At 40.0% G+C, this 16,778-nt stretch overlaps 1 protein-coding gene across 5 annotated transcripts in view; it reads right to left on the reverse strand.

Annotated features, from left to right (window-relative positions):
* LOC117938961 (kinesin-like protein KIF21A) overlaps positions 1-8,978 on the reverse strand; it is a 41,973-nt gene extending 32,995 nt beyond the window's left edge. For all 5 annotated transcript variants that reach the window (XM_034863957.1, XM_034863956.1, XM_034863954.1 and 2 more), the window contains exon 1: positions 8,748-8,978. In XM_034863957.1, the coding sequence (XP_034719848.1) occupies positions 8,748-8,791 (44 nt within the window). In that variant the 5' untranslated portion in view covers positions 8,792-8,978. The remainder of the gene's footprint in view (positions 1-8,747) is intronic.
* Between the last annotated feature and the right edge of the window lie 7,800 nt (positions 8,979-16,778).

Consider the following 16,778-nt stretch of genomic DNA (forward strand, 5'->3'; position numbering starts at 1 on the left):
ATGCAGCTAACAACCTCAAACAGGTGCATCTAATTTAGGATAATAAATGGAGTGGAGGTGGACATTTTGAAGGCAGACAACCAGGTCTTTGAGGGTCAGAATTGTAGATGATAGACAGATGTTCAAATACTTATTTGCAGCTGTATCATACAAATAAATTGTTAAAAAATAATACATTGCGATTTCTGGATAATTTATTTTTAGATTACGTCTCTCACAGTGGACATGCACCTACAATGACAATTTCAGACCCTTTTATGATTTCTAAGTGGGAGAACTTGCAAAATAGCAGGGTGTTCAAATGCTTATTTTCCTCACTGTATATATATACTGTATATATATATACTGTATATATATATATATATATATATATATATATATATATATATATATATATATAAACACACACACACACACACATATATACATATATAAGCTGGCACTGACTGATGTGAAGAGTTTAAAGTGATGATATACAGTTCACTGAACATTAGAGATTAAAGACACACACACACACACACACACACACACACACACACACAGATGGGGCCTTGTCAGCCTTTCCCCATGTGACAGTTCCTCATTACTGCGATTACAGCGACAACCTGAGAAACAGTGGGCTCCTCGTGCACACATGCACATGCTTAACCAAAGAAAACCCAGACTTTGTACTTCTTTAGCCTTGACTTTGGAGGTTACATACTGTGACAATTCAGAGTGGAGTTAAACTGATGAAAGTTTAACTCAATTTCAACCAGCTTAAGAATTTACTCTGCCTAAAATAAAAGCAGTTAGCCCTCTTATTCAAACAAAAAAAACAGGGATGTGGCCTTCTGCAACACACACACACACACACACACACAGACACACACTAAATCCTAACATAAAGTAAATATGACTGCAACTGCTTGGATTCTACCTTGGCATTTATTTATTTTGACTGAATTTGACATGTTGGATCCTGATTCTGGCAATAACAGTGGATACATAAAATTAAAATAGAAAAAAAATCATCGCCATCAGCATTACCCCTCTGCTGACCTAATGATCAACGTTAGAGGATGAGAGGAAATACGTAATGAGGGGATGCTGGTAAAAAAAAAAGGAGATGAGTCAGTCCATCAGCACCATGCTGCTGATATCATGTTTACTGAAACATAGCCAATGAAACCACATGCTGACATCACTCTTTCTGACAATCAGTCAATCAGCCAATCAAATTGCTCGCTAAGGATGCGGCCGTTAACTATGCATCATCACTGAACACAAAGCCCAATGTTTTCATTCCTAACTACCAACTCTAATCCCCAGTAATTTAATTTTTTGTTTAGTGTTGAGGTCGACTTCAAACGCTGTGTGCAGCTGGCACAGGCAGCAGCGAGTGATTCAGCAGAAACAGAAAGGAACATCTGAGCCCACGAGGCAGACGACAACAAGACTATTTTCTGCACATTTAAGACTGCTACCAGAACACTGACTCATTATCTGACCCGCTCTTGTAGAGTCACATAGTTCCTTTTAAATTTAAATCCAGATTTGTTTCAATGTCACGCCAAATAATCTGCATTTTGATTTACCTCTTCAACCTAAATATATACCGTATATACACAACAATGAACTACTACTTTCTACTTATTTTATATTTACTAGGGGTGTAAATCACAAGTTTTTTCATGATATTGATTCCTTGTGCGACACAAGTCAAAAAACTATAAAAATCTATCTCTGACACACTTGCTTTTTCCCCTTTATCTACATCTTCTTTGTCAGATTCCTTCTCTTTCTTTTTATCTAAAAGTAAAAAAGAGAACTCATAAAAGGCATACTGACATTCAACTAAGAAATTAGCTCTCAATTTCTAACACACTGCCAGCCGTGCAACAGGCAGCGTTCTCTATCTTCATGACATGCAGCCGAAAAAGCAGCTGAAGAATGTCCGAGAGTGTGCTGGTGAAGATATGAGAGGACTGTAGTCCTCTGAGGTGATCTAACTGGGGACTAATGCTGTCCAACAGAGGGTAATAAGGGGCTACACTGCACTGTGCACGCACACACGCACCTATTACAGGTCAAATCCTATTTCTAGTGAAAGGCCTCTGTTGAAGTGGAAAGACTGAAAAGCCACATTGTATTATTTAGGACTCTATGACAGGAAACACAACCATACAATTGCAAGAATGCCTTCAGGTACAGGGTCATGATTTCCTTAGGTAACAATATGCAAACATGCGCGCACACACACACACACACACACACACACACACACACACACACACACACACACACACACACACACACACACACACACACACACACACACACACACACAGGCCTTTTGTAGTACGTAGGGCAGCAGGTGCACTGGTACATTTGCATTTCTCTGTTGACCGTCTAATGGCTGCCTAGAGCAAGAGGATGAGTGAGGAGACAAAGAAATGCTGGAAAGATGTAGATAAAAGAGAGAAAGGTAGACCTTCTGGGCAGGTTAAATTGGCTCAGCACAATGAGCGACTGCTGTTTGAACTCACTACAACACAGTCGGACAATCTTTCCATTGTTTACTAGAGCAGCTGCTCTTGACATCAAGAGCCAATTCATCGTATCACTCTCTTCAAGAAGCTGGATGCAGCCGTACTCTCTCTCACTGGAAAAGTGATTGCCTAAAAACATGTTATGGTTTTAGTTTTGTTCCTGCTTCTTTTTCGGCATTTGTTGATTTCTGTTATTCTCCGTGTTTCCTCCCTGGTTTTGTGTTGTAGTTTCTGTCTTGTGTTCCCTTGTGAGTGTCTGTATATTCTGTTTCCTGTTTTATTTTGATAGTCTGGTGTTCTGTGCTGTCTTGTCTCTTGTCCCTTTTGGATTTGGGGATTTTTTTTTTTGCATTCTTTGGATCTCTGTGTTGGTTTGGCCATCCTGTTTTTGAAAAAAAACAAAAAACTTGTGAAACTGTCTCCTGCCAGCCTGTCTCTGCGTTCGGGTCCTCCCTTCCCCGACCGTCACAAAACATAGCTCAACAAACATTTCTTGAATATCAAGAGTTTAATAGGATATTACAATCTGCTAACTATCCTTAGAATTGTCACATTTAAAATGAATTCATCAAGAGTGCCGTAGAACAGGTGCATCATACGATCTGCTTTCAATTAAGATGCAAAACTGTTTAACCTGGAAGACCATTTACTAAGAAAAGCTCCAACATGAATGTGAAGTGTTGTCCTTAGAGTAGAATTCCAGTCATTTTCTAACAAGGCTGCCTCCTTAATGTTCTAGGATGGAGAGAAAACACACAGCAGTTTGCAGGAAAAGACGTATGACAAATAGAGCCTGACCGATATATCGGCCGATATTAGGCCTTTCCCGATATACGGTATTGGCATTTATAACGGCCGATTTAAAAAATGTAAAAACAGACTTTCAACCAATGTTATTAGGGTGTAGTTCGTCCACCAAAGGAGGCTCTACAACGTCGCTGTTGGCTACACTGATTTTCTTTTTTGTTAATGTGTTTTTGTTCAAAGGACTTTAAGTGTCATATCTTAAGTTTGTATTTTTATACATTTTATTTATCACAACTTTAATATATTTTGATGTTCCTCTGTTCAAATGACAAAGACCTTGTCGCCCCTTGTGAAAACAGCTAGGCAGTGATGTGCCAGGCCCGGAGGGTGTTTGGGAATGAGAGCAGGAAAAATGAAGAATGGTCAAGAGAGCAGGAAAGAGAAAAAAAAGACAGAGAGTGTTCTGCTGACTCAGGGTTTCATCCCAGTTCTGAGTGCTTCCTGGGTCAAAGGTCGCTGGGCAGGAAGGAGGTTTGATGGTGGCTGTCAAGACAAGGCGTATGAGGATCACACACACATACACACACACACACACACACACACACACACACACACGCGCTTGATGGAACACATGGGTCATTAGATAAAAGACTTGATAAAAGCAGTGGAAAAGTTGGGGCAAATACGTAATAAACAAAGCGTTTTGCACACATTTATGGTAGGAAGTCAAAAAAATGTGGCTTTAAAATACAGCTACAGCAATCACTCTAAGCTAATTCTAAGCTTTAATTAGTCAAAAAAAAAATCCATATTGAATTTATCTCTGCTTGTGCTAGTTAGACAGACGTTATTCAATATCTCAGTAACTGCAATATCCCATGGCAGCAGATGGTTTTCAGCATGCTTTGCTTTGTGTCTCAGTTCACTTGAGTTGGTTCATGAATATTTATCATGAATACGCCTGGACGGACATGGGTTTATTCACACACACACACACACACACACACACACACACACACCTTTTGTATCATGGCAGCAGTATCTAATTAAAGAGGATCTGTTCTGAATGCAACAGCTAACAACCTGATTCCTCGCTGCTGGCTAATTCTGGCTGTAGGTTCTTAATTATTAAAAACTGCACTTTAAGGATATCAAATAACTAATAAGTGACTCGAGTGGCTCCTTTGTGCAAAGTCTGCACCGTGACTTGCTTCTCGGATAAATTGGTAACTTCCTGTAATGTATGATCACGGAATATGGGACGGGGATAAACATATTGCAAACACGCGCACACAGATGTTACATAAGGAAAAGATCTGGAGCACATTTACACAGGGGATAACCCAGCAAACACCAACTCGCTGTGTGTGTGTGTGTGTGTGTGTGCGTGTGTTTTGCTGAATCTTCCAACGTGCTACTGAAGTGACCCATCTGCAAGCTGTCATGCATGATAATCTTCAAAACCAGAGATAGCAGCACAGCACACACATCTAATAAACCATTAAAGGTTCAGTTCCGTCATTTTTCCAGTAATAAATCAAAATGACAAAACTCCCAGAAACACCTTCCCTCTCTTTAGGCTCTAGACACTTTTCTTTCTTGTTCTGCCTCAGAAAAAAAGACAGTTAGGGTGATAAAGAAGCATTTCATCACATTGGACATGTTGGGATGGGAGATTAGGAACTTTCTAACAGACAGCATTGGCCTCGCAGGCTCAGACAGGTATTGGTTGGAAACCTGCTGATTACTGCAAACACACACAGACACACAGACATACACACACACAAGCTAACTAAACAAGTACAGATTAGGGGGAGGCTGACAGTCAAAGCAATCTCTAAATAATTAGAATGTTGCCACAGTGATTAATCAAGCTGAAAACACCCAACATGGAGCTGCGGTTTGATGTTCAAAGAGATGAAGATTTAATAGCAGATGAAAAGGTGTGACTTCCAAGGACTATTAAGTGAAATCAACTAAACTTTCAGTGAAAGATGTTGATATGATGTATTTAATAAAAATGCAACACAAATATTCACATTTGCTAGAGTGGGAGGGTGTGTGTCCACTGCCATGTTGCTGTTAAGGAGGGGTCCACTATGACAACTTTACAACACTATGTTGTTACAGTTTGTATTTGTTTCACCGTTGCTTTCTTAGTGAATTCATATGTTTTTTAACATGGAATTTTCTAATGTTTTCACTGTAGCTGCAAGGCATGGGACTCCTTGAAAGTATCTAATTGCTGACTCAGCAGGAAACATCTCAATTCGTCTCAATTCATCATAAAACACAAATATCTGCAGATTACAGCCTTCAATCAGGTCAGCACACATACAGTACAGTATATGCACAGAACTGTACTCATAGTACAGGTACATATGAGTATATGAATTAAAAGTTCAATTTAGTTCAATCTGCATTCATTGATTTTTGGCCGGGCCGTAAAAACATACAACACTGACATAATTATCACCTAATAAAGTTGTTACGGCTAATGTGTTAGCCAATAATTACCTGCTACAAATCTAGCAGACAAAGAGGCAACATTAGCATAATTTTGAGTTTCTGCCCCCCCCTGGTGACGTTAAGTCCATTAGCTACTCTCCTTTTAGCTCTGTTTTTGGTCTCCACCAACTCCTGAGGGAAATATCTGGCTCTTTAGCAGTTAAATGCTCCCCTATGTTAACAGCTAATTGCTTACTGTCTGTTGTTTAAAGCTAGTTAGCTTAGCGTGGGCTTATCAGAGTTTTTTCTTTGAAAACAGCTTTCAGCTGACCCAAAAGATGGGTGAGACTGAACCACAACAATGAGCTCATATTCTGCAGGGAACTGCAGGGTTATCGTTTGCTGTGAGTTTTTTTCACTATGTGTGGACGACACCTTTCACATTACACATAGTCGTTTGATTCATTGTTCATATAAAACTATTGATAAGTGTAGCTTTAGGTTAAATAGCTCCTCCATATCTATCAGAACTCCTTCACATCGCCGTCCCCTCCCGCTCCCTCAGATCTTCCTCCTCCCTCCACCTCACTGTCCCCCCAGCTCGACTCATCACCGTGGGGAACAGAGCCTTCAGCCGCTCTGCTCCCCAGCTCTGGAACTCACTCCCACCCGACCTCCGCAATATCGACTCTCTCCCCCTGTTCAAAACTAGACTCAAAACCCATCTGTTCCAGCTCGCTTATCTGTAAATACACTGTTCCTGTTTTATTGTTTTGTTTTTTTGTTTTATTTGTTTTATTTGTTTTGTTTTACTACTTACATTTTTCTGTTCCCTGTCTTTTATTGTCTGTAAAGCGTCCTTGAGTGTTAGAAAGGCGCTGTTAAATAAAATGTATTATTATTATTATTATTATTATTAAATGTTCCAACAGACTTATTACTGTAACTTATCAACCAGTTTGAATGTATCAATGGCTTATGTTTGTTTCAATCTTTATTCCCCCTTATAAGCCTAATAAGCCAGGTATTGTACATGTTGGCTCACTGTTGTGGCCTCCTAGAACACTTAAATGGAAATGTCATTGTTAATGTAATTAGCTTCACCTGGGCTTATAGTTTAAGTCTAAAGGTCTATACTCACTCATGCAAATAAAGCATACAGTATACAGTAATAACAAGCTCTGTGAGCTTGCAGGTAAGGTCAGCTGAAACTCAGTGACAGGAAGTGGAAAATAAGAGAATATTTACAAAGCACTTTCAGGTGACACACTGACCTCTGGAGAGGCTCTGAACTGCTGACTCTACCTACAACAATAAGGACTCAAGGTCTTTTCCACTGAGGAGCAAGTTTTAGGCCAACTCATAGTTTTGTAGAATCAAAATGATCAAACCCAACTCAACCCTTCATCCAAGTCATATTACCGGCCTATTCATAATTGTTATTTTCAGATCAACCATTTCCACAAGTCATGCAACCGTCACACAACACGTCTGCTGAGAGTAGGTTAGTTGAGACGTAATTACTGATAAATTCAAAAGTTCCCATCAAAGGAATAAGTGAATGGAAGAAAGAAAACAAAATAGCCTATATAAAAGGATAAACCTTCAAATAGCTGACTGAACAATAGTACCAAAAGTAGAAAACCTAAACAAGCAAATAAGACAAAAGAGCTTTACAAATAATGAATGAAGCCTGAGCTTTCTAAGTAGATACAAAAGCAGGTGGTTTCCACTCAAAGAGACAAACACACATACTTTTCTTTAGCCATATGTTCTGAGTGTGCGTGTGTGTTGTAAAGCTTAAAACATATTCAAAACTAGTCTACAGCAAACTAAATCAGCAACCTATGCCCATACTGAATTATTAAGGGGGCCGGACAAATGAAATGTTATTGATGAGACTTCACCTCACTTAGAACCAGAGTGCATGACAGGATATAAACTAGCAGATTGTGTATTATCTAAGACAGAGAGAGACTTTTAAACTGAGTTGGCACAGTAAACAGAGTCCCGGGCCAAAGTCTGAATGCACAATGACATGCAAGACAGAGAGAGGGAAGAGAAACATGAGAGGTACATGCTGTTGTCCTCTATCTCTCTATCTTCCACTGATCCAGTTCAAATGACGTCTCTGATTGTCCTTCCACACACACACACACACACACACACACACACACACACACACACACACACACACACACACACACACACACACACACACAGAGAGAGAGAGAGAAAGAGAGAGAAAAGTGCCTGCCCCCTACCATGTCACTCTATTGATTTCTTAAGTCTCACTGTTCCACACACACAAACACTCCTGAGAGATGCTGATATAAGCGATGATCAGACTGTGGCTATCTCAGCTTGTCTGCAGTGGAAGTAGCAGCGTGGATTGGCCAAGGGGCCCAAAGGTCAGATCAGTACAATGGAGCAATTGCAAACAGCCTGAAACATGATACACTACAAATCAAGAATGTAAAATGCCTGAAAAACAAATAGGATCACAAGCAGTAATAACCTGCATGTGGCTACCCAAAGCAATGTCTAAGTGTGTGTTGTTGGGACTACAGTCACACCATGTCATTGGAGAGTGACAGGCTTTTCCTTTGGCTTAATCCCTCAGAGCTGGCCTCTTCATTCACATATCCACTACACAGCATGCAAGGTAAAGGTATTAACAAAAGAAGCTCATGATGTAACCATGGGCTACTGGTCTGTATGTCCTGTGATGATAATGCAATGAGCATTAATAAAGTGCACCTCCCGGCATGGGTTTAGACAAGAGAACATGTGGCTTCAAAATAAAAGCATATTTTGGGAACATGGGGTATTGCTTTGGAGGGATTCGGGGACTGAAGAAGAAGAACGGATGTACTAGAGACAGGCACATTTGGGTTGGGGTGTCTGAGCTGAATATATGGTCAACAATACACAGTGTAGCACGCATAAAAGCAGCAATAACGTGCATGGTTGTAGCAGGTGTGAGCATCTTCGGAGAGAGGAGGGTCGGTGCATCCTTACCTCAGGGCTACGCGCACCGAGCTCTCGTCCGGCCCGCCGCTCATGGTGTCGCCGGTGGATAGTCCAAAGAGTCCGCTTATAAATAGCTTGATTTCCCTTTTTCTTTATCCGGTTAGCGAGACAAGAGAGCGCCTTGGGCTTTCCTCCCTCCCTCCTGGGAAAGCGCGTCTATCTTGAGCACTCACCACCTCCTCCTCGCCATGTTTGATGAGATGGAGAAGCGGACTTTGGTCTGAATGTTTTCTTTTTTCATGGCCGGGTGAAATGTGCTTTGAGTTCCGGCGGTGGTCACCTGTCCAGAGGCATCGTCTCGGCCACCTTCCCGGGCAGAGAGTGGCGTGTGTGCGGACGAGCTGGGATCCACTTGGCGTGTGACTCTCGAGACGGAGGACGTCATCAAACCCCTCCCCCTTCTCCTGAGCTCTACCAATCCAGATAGGGGACGACACCAACCTTACCCACAACTCGAGAGAATGCTCAATGATAACAAAAGTAATGGTACTAATGACCAAATAACGTTAGTTGATGTACAAGCGTGTATCATAAATCAAGTAGCAACGTTTTTTTTGCATGCGTCTCTTAACAATATATTAAATTATTCGTAGGGAAGACAACGTGAAACACAATGTATGGTTTGTCTGTTCTTTCGTTATCTATTTTTTTAATTTTATTTATTTAGTCAATTTTTTATTCCATCCCTGCTTTACGTCACAACTATATGAGCTGCCGTGTATGTAGATTGTCCAATGAAGTTTGTTATTCAGACAGACTCCACAAGCCTACTTTTACATCGGTATTTCATGGACAACTTATATGTTCCAATTACAAATGTGTCAGGTCTGTGACCATAGATTATAATGTGGAACCCTAAAAAATATCAAAAATCGTTCATATCTATTCCAACGAACCCGATTGCATTCTGTTTGAGTGTAATTTGAATGTACTTCTGACATTTCCTATGCAAATCATAAAACGACACTAAAGGTGAATGCAAATCCGGATTTACATACTAAATACATACTACAGGGCTATTTGGCTATGCTGCCATCTTGTGGTCACCTCATTTCATTGCACTGTACGAGTCTTTAAAGGGAAATGCATTTTTCACCAGCAGATGGCTTCACTAACTCACTTATTGTGTCCTAATCCCATGACACATACTTATATACTACTCAAGGTATACCTTTGACACAAGACAATCGTTTAATTGATTTAAAAGTTGATTTTTAAGGTGTTACTGCATGGATCTGTTACACCTTTATCCAGCTGTGAGCAGCTCTTCCTCCTTGCACAGTGCATTGTGTGACTATAGGGTACATCAAAAGTACACTTCATAATCAAGTGTTTCTTAGTTTCTTTAGAGCACAGACCACCTTACTTGGGCTATAAATAACTTGACATTAACTTCTCAATGTTACAAAAATACAGATGTGACAAAAAAAATCTAAGCATTTCAACATTTATTTTAAGGTACTGAAACTTAAAATGGTGCACATTGTGTAGAAGGGAGAGTGAACAAACAAACAAAGCTCTTTTTTTGAGGTTGCACTGTATATTGTTTTTTTTTAATTACAAGAAAATACATCTTCATCTTTCAATTTAAAGTGACCATAGCACATGAATATTTAACAGATGACCTTTATGCCGATGTACCTCTCATGGTTCTAAAGTTAAAGAATACAGATTCCTACACATGCACAATGAGATCCCAATTAAGGAAGTCTGGGTTTCAAGAGTTAGAATTATAAAATAGTTATGGGAGTTTTGATTGCAAACTGCAGTCATGTAGAAACTACAAAGTGTAGTAATCCCTGCTTTTGAGAACTACTGTACTTGTGGTTATTCACCTATCTCTCCCGTGTTATTCTGTCCTAAACCAACATTTTCCTTTGTTAACAGTTCACACGCCTCATGCACAGTAAATCTCAAATGAAACACCATGTGGTTCTAATAGAGTAATGTTACATGCACTATCAACACAATTATAAAATGATCAATTATCAAACTGTATGACCTGTTTAGATGTGTATTCATTGTCTTCATAAACCTTAAGAGATGCTTTAATATACATAATGAATACATTCAATCTTACTTACTTACAAAAGGGGAGATAGAATGTAAAACCTTAAGTATCAAAAGTTTTGTCAGTAAGGGTGTTATTACAGTATATAGCGGGATCACAGCGTAGTAGGCCACCGAAGGCCCAACTTCACTGGTAAGTAATATATCTTAACTGGTTTCCTAAAAATGGGTAAGAAATGATGAGGTGCCACTTAAAAATATGATGTCGAGTTTTTCCCACCAATCTTTTTTCACCCAGAACCAACTTCAGTCAAGAAAAAAGATGCTAAACTTCATGCAGTCACAGCAAAATCTACTGGAATATTCTACCTGCAATAACGACTTTTGACCACTTGGGGGTAGCGAAAACGACTTTAACACTAACAAGCTGGCATACACATAATACTAATTTATACTTTTGAGTTGATATTGCAAACTTGTTAGTAAACAGCAGCCTGTTTACACATCCGGAGCAACATTATCATTAATTTTGGAGTTGTGTAAATTGAACATTTTCTCTTCTTTTAATTGCCGTTTTGCAAATATCTGGCTATTTAGCTGCTAGCTAAATGTTACAGTTGCTCAATATTTACTAGCTAGCTAGTTGCTAACTTAGTCTGCTGTGGCCGACAATAACCTTATGAGAGACAACCTAACCTCGAGCTGATGGGAACCGCAAGGCTGAGTAATAATTGTGTGTCCATCACTACAAGCGACCCCCTTCATATAGGCCAACATGTATGTCATCCATTGCTTATTAGTGGTAGCCACTTTAGAGATATTAATAAATAAGAAAACAGGTAATCTTTGAGGTAATTTCGTATTTAGTTGTCCCTAACCACGTAATCAATGGATAATTATCCCCTAAATTAGGCTCAGTTTTTTTGTTGTTGGTGTGATTAGGTAACAAATTAGCACACTCTTAGCCATATAATCATTAGAAAGAATATGTAGCACACTTTTACGCAATTCAAATCAGAAGAAAATTCATAAAAAACACCCAATTAACAGAATACCACAGCATGAAGCATACTAGGAAAATGGCAACTCATCATTTACAATCCAAAATTGGGATACAAATAGTAGTAGGTCGGACTTTTTTACTATTAAAGCTACGGTCGTGCCTATGAATGTCAGGCACTCTCTACTCTAGAGCTGACCTCATGTTCCACTGTCACTTGGCAGACTCTGTGTCATTCAGAGGCTTGTCTGGCCTCTTGTCAACAGAGTCTGACCAACGGCACACAAAGATAACTTATTTCAGGTCAGACACTTCAGTGTCAAATGCTGTTGGAAAGGCCTGCAAGCCATTTTCAAGCCCTACAGTACGGTCTTTGATGTTCTCTTGCTTACCGAAGGAAAGCATAATCTTATCTTTTTGCAGTCCAGATTATATTATTACAAGACCATCAGAGAGCATTCCAGTTGTTATCCCTTTCGATAATAAAGGGATGTATTAGCAATCCTATTTGAAATTAGTTATTTTTCTTCTCCAGTCACATTTTAGGGAAGGGAATCTACATTTGTCCTTGTTTAACCTAGCAGCAATCATCCTGAGCAGAGCAAGGCTGCATCCAAATGGTCTTAAGTCCTTTTCTTGAACTGAACACTACAAGCCAAAAGGGGGTGGGGGAGTGGTTGCAAATGTTTAAAGTCTCAATGTAGCAAAGATGTTGCACTTCCTGGATGCAGCCACAGCTCAGTCTAACAACTAATAAAAGGCTCGTCGGAGTTGCTAACATACTCAACAATTTATGTTATGAGTTCCATAACAAATTAGATGATGCAGGTGGAGCCATATACGTAAAACAAGTAACCATTTACTTATTTCTTTGGAGACAATAAGAAGCCAATGTGTACTTTGAAATATAGCAGTGCACTTGTTTGTGTTGTGCTGATGTGACTGATTGTCCATTCTCTGCAACACAGACGTAGCGGTGTGTTAACCAAACAGAGGCATAATAACACAATAGTGGTGTTCTAAGCAGTGAGATGACTTGATATTACACTGTAAATTGCCACTCAAACATCAAAATGACATGGTTCGAGTCCTGTAAAGAAAGACATACAAATGTTTCTGGGTGCTTGTTTTTCCTTCTAAAATGCAGTAATAATTTGGATTTCTTGTTAAACTTAAGGCCCAATTCAATGCATGAAACCGAAAATGTATGGCACAAACCCTCTCCTATTTAACGAAGTACAATCTGGGGAGGCAAAACTGCCTAATTAACTTTTCTCAGACTCTTTATGCAGCGCACGCGCACACTCACACACACACTCACACACAGGTCTGAACCACAAAAGGAACAAACTGTAAAAGCAGCCACAACCACAGCTTAGAACCACCACATGTGAACACAATGTTTAGGACTTTTTTCTTCTTTTTTTTTAACATTAGAACTAAATGATGTTAATGTAACAAATCAATAAGTTCACAGTACCACAACTTCAGACAAGTTGCTGGTAAAAAAAAAAACATGGAGGCTAAATGAAGGACAAAAATAACTCATTTGGATCCTGAATGTAGCCAAGATGCATGCCAGTCAAGAGGCAACCAACATGCTGAAGTGTCCTTGAGCCAAAAATGAAATCCCAACCAGCACCAGCATCTGTGATCCATAAACAAGCCTGACCTAAAACTGTTTTACTACTGTATATTAGCCCTATTAAGTAATAACCAAATAAGGCCTTATTCATTTCAATAAACAACATGGAGTGTTATCTTAAATATAGACGTGCATGCATGTAAAATACACTTATATTAAAAGATAATCCACTTTACAAAAGAGACCTTGAGCAAAGTATGTCTTACATGGTCATCAGATTTATATGAAGTGTTTCTTAAAAGGTGCACTGTGACTTCCTGCATGATCACTTCGGGTAAACAAAACAGATCAAGCTCCCCCCTCCCCCATGTTTCCGTAACTGTCAGGAGAAACTGACTGTCACTAACCCCCACCTGCTCCCCAAACCATCTCGTCAGTGATTGGCTCGATTTGTTGTTATTTTGGTGTCTACCCTGTGCCACTAGTGTTTGTCTGACATTTACTCCTAATTTCCACCGGTTGCGGAACATCTGCGTCTGTGCATTTAAAGCACCCCTTACTGGTCAATTTGAATGAGACTTGCAGTGTATGTGTGAGTTCATTATGTAGACATTTCCTGGAAGTTTTGTGTTGATTGGACAAACATTTGGTCATTTATAGCCTGATTTGCGCTATATTACCTGCAGTTTGTTTGCATTCATAGCGCCCCCTGGTGTTCAATTTGAAACTGTCAGGGCGTGGTTCAGGTACTTATGAGGACATATCCTGAGAGATTTCTGATGATTGGACAATGAATATGTGATTTATATACCCTATATATATAACCCTAATAAAAACATCCTGTTTCAAATTTAGCAACCTTTCTGAAGGTTGTAAGTCTTCTGGTAGCTGTGCCAAGAGAAATCTCAATCATTCCCAATCAGCAGAGACGGAGAGTGTCGGTATATGTTAGGAGATAACATAGGCATAGGCTAACTAAAATGCTAGTTAACGTTAGTAATTAAACTTAAACAGCTAACGTAAGACGAAAGTAAGTATGTAAGTCTACAAGCTTCTCCTGACAATACAGTGATTGGTTGACTATGCGACAGCAAGTCGCTTGGTTATTACGCAATCGTTAGCCTATTTTCACAAAAACGTCTGCTATTGAACCATAACGGGAGGTATAAGGAAATGGAGCCTTTTTATACATTGTTGTGTTTCTTTAGAAATAAACAAACAATGGACAAATAGAGTCTTTAAACGCTAATGTAAAGTTGTAAATCAGAAGTTATTCGCTGTCAAAGTGACGTTAAAATGAATGGCGGTCAATGGAATGCTAACAGTGGGTGAGTGCTTCATGCTAATGGCGGTTGAGCATTAAAATAGCGCCATAGGAGCTACGCTTGGAGAGGAGAGGCTTACCCCCTTGCCGTGCACATGGCGGATCATATTTCCCTGCACTACACCTCAAAAACAGAGCACAGAGTTGTTTCCTCTCTACTCCTCTGGATGGAAACAAACTGTTGTTGGTTTTGTGGTTGTATTCTACATGAATTCACGAGATATCGCGGGTCCTCATGACTTTAGCTGTCAGTCACGGCCGCAGCAGTTCTGCAGCAAATCCGGACCGGGTGGGTATTGACAGAAAGCGGAGCAAGGAGCCGACACGCAGCGGAGCCGATCCGCAGATGTTCTGCAACTGGTGGTAATTGGGGGTTACAACAACCCCTGTGTTGTCTCCAATGACCGGGCTTTTTCACAGTGTATTCAGGGGGCAGGCAGCTAGCGGATCAAAGAGAGATGCCTACGATTAGAGACAAAAATGAAATTGTGCTGAAACCATGCAGGAACTCATAGTGCACCTTTAAGTAAATTAGAATAATGTATTGTAGCCCATTGTCCAGTTCCATCATGACCTGGCTTCCCCTTACCTAACAACAGCAGTCCAGCATAAGATTTGTCACGGTGGTGGTTAGCAACTAGTTCAATCAACCCAGGGTTTCCAAATCCAGTGACGCACACGTTCAAATAAAAGAGGCGGTGTTTGCACAGCATGACCAATCAGAAACATCTACCAGAGATGCATATTTTACAAAAGAAGAGCATACTATTTTTCTACATAAATATTAAGAACACAGACACGGTTTTACAGGTGGAACGCAATGCAAGCGCTGCGTCCTAACCCAGGATGGAAAGCTGGGTCAGCTCAATGTTATGCGTAAATCACAACGCTAATAAATATAACTTCCCCATCAGTCAGGCACAAGATCGGACCATAATTACACTTGTCCTTTCCATATACTGTCGTTGCTTTAGCCTTTTGTGAGAGCATAAAAAATATATAAAAACATAATTCAAACCAATGTGTTGCATTGGCAACACATGGCTCAAGTAGCCGGAATTTAATAATTTAGGGGCAAAATCACCATTACCATAATCCGCCAGACTCCATTTAAATAATCAGTACTTTTATCATCGTAAAACACAAATACCCTATGTAATTCTCTCCACTTAAAATCTATATCTTTCATAGAGATACCCATCAGGAAATGTTATTGGGGTTGTCGCTCTCACTCTTATTCCCTCTCTCTCTCTTTCTCTCACCGAGATCCACCGGATCTTCTAGGAACGGTGATGAGAGAGTATTGACAGATCAGTAGGCGGTGCTTTTACACCGGTTGATCTCTAATCTCCAACATAACCTGCTCCCTATCAGGTTAGGTGTTCAGGATAAGTTACCACGGGGATTTAACCCGGAAACAAGTGATCCACTGTCGTGATACACAAAACCCTGGGTTGAACTGAACCTGAAGTTACCTCGTTAACGCCAAATCTTACAGGCCTCTGTTGAAGGGCGTCAACAGGTAGCCAATGTGTGTATATGTATGTGACAGTGAGTCTGTCCATCGATTGACAGTACTGTGTACATGAGACTTTTTATAGACCAGACAACAAGGGCCAGCTTGCTTACTGCTTCTTTTCTTTTGAATTGGGCCTCTTTAGCTCATTGTATTTGTTCAATAAACCAGAAAGCTATAGTTCTGGAGTCAGACCTGCATCACTAATCATCTATTAATAGCCCCAGATGGGCTCTTTGTCTTTGCTGTCTGCAACTGAGCTATATCAGTGGTTCAAGGAGTCCTAACAAGGGCTGAGATGAGGTATAAGGAAAGGGATTGTACTGCGGCTAGATACACAAAATCAACAAAGGCATATTGTGACATCTCAAAAAATAGTCTCTTTGGACCTCTGGCAACTAAGAGGTCAGATTAAGTCAAGTAAAAGCTAAAATCTACTGCTGCTAAAAGGTATGACAAATGTGGATCCTGCACAACCCGGTAAGCTGGGCGTGGAATACTGCTTTGGACATGTTTTTAAGTGGTTCTAAATTAAACGTTTTCCAGCTAAAATGCAGCTATCACCTTGTTTCACTGTGGGCAAC

This window comes from Etheostoma cragini, chromosome 23, assembly GCF_013103735.1.
Source record: "Etheostoma cragini isolate CJK2018 chromosome 23, CSU_Ecrag_1.0, whole genome shotgun sequence".
Classification (NCBI taxonomy): domain Eukaryota; kingdom Metazoa; phylum Chordata; class Actinopteri; order Perciformes; family Percidae; genus Etheostoma; species Etheostoma cragini.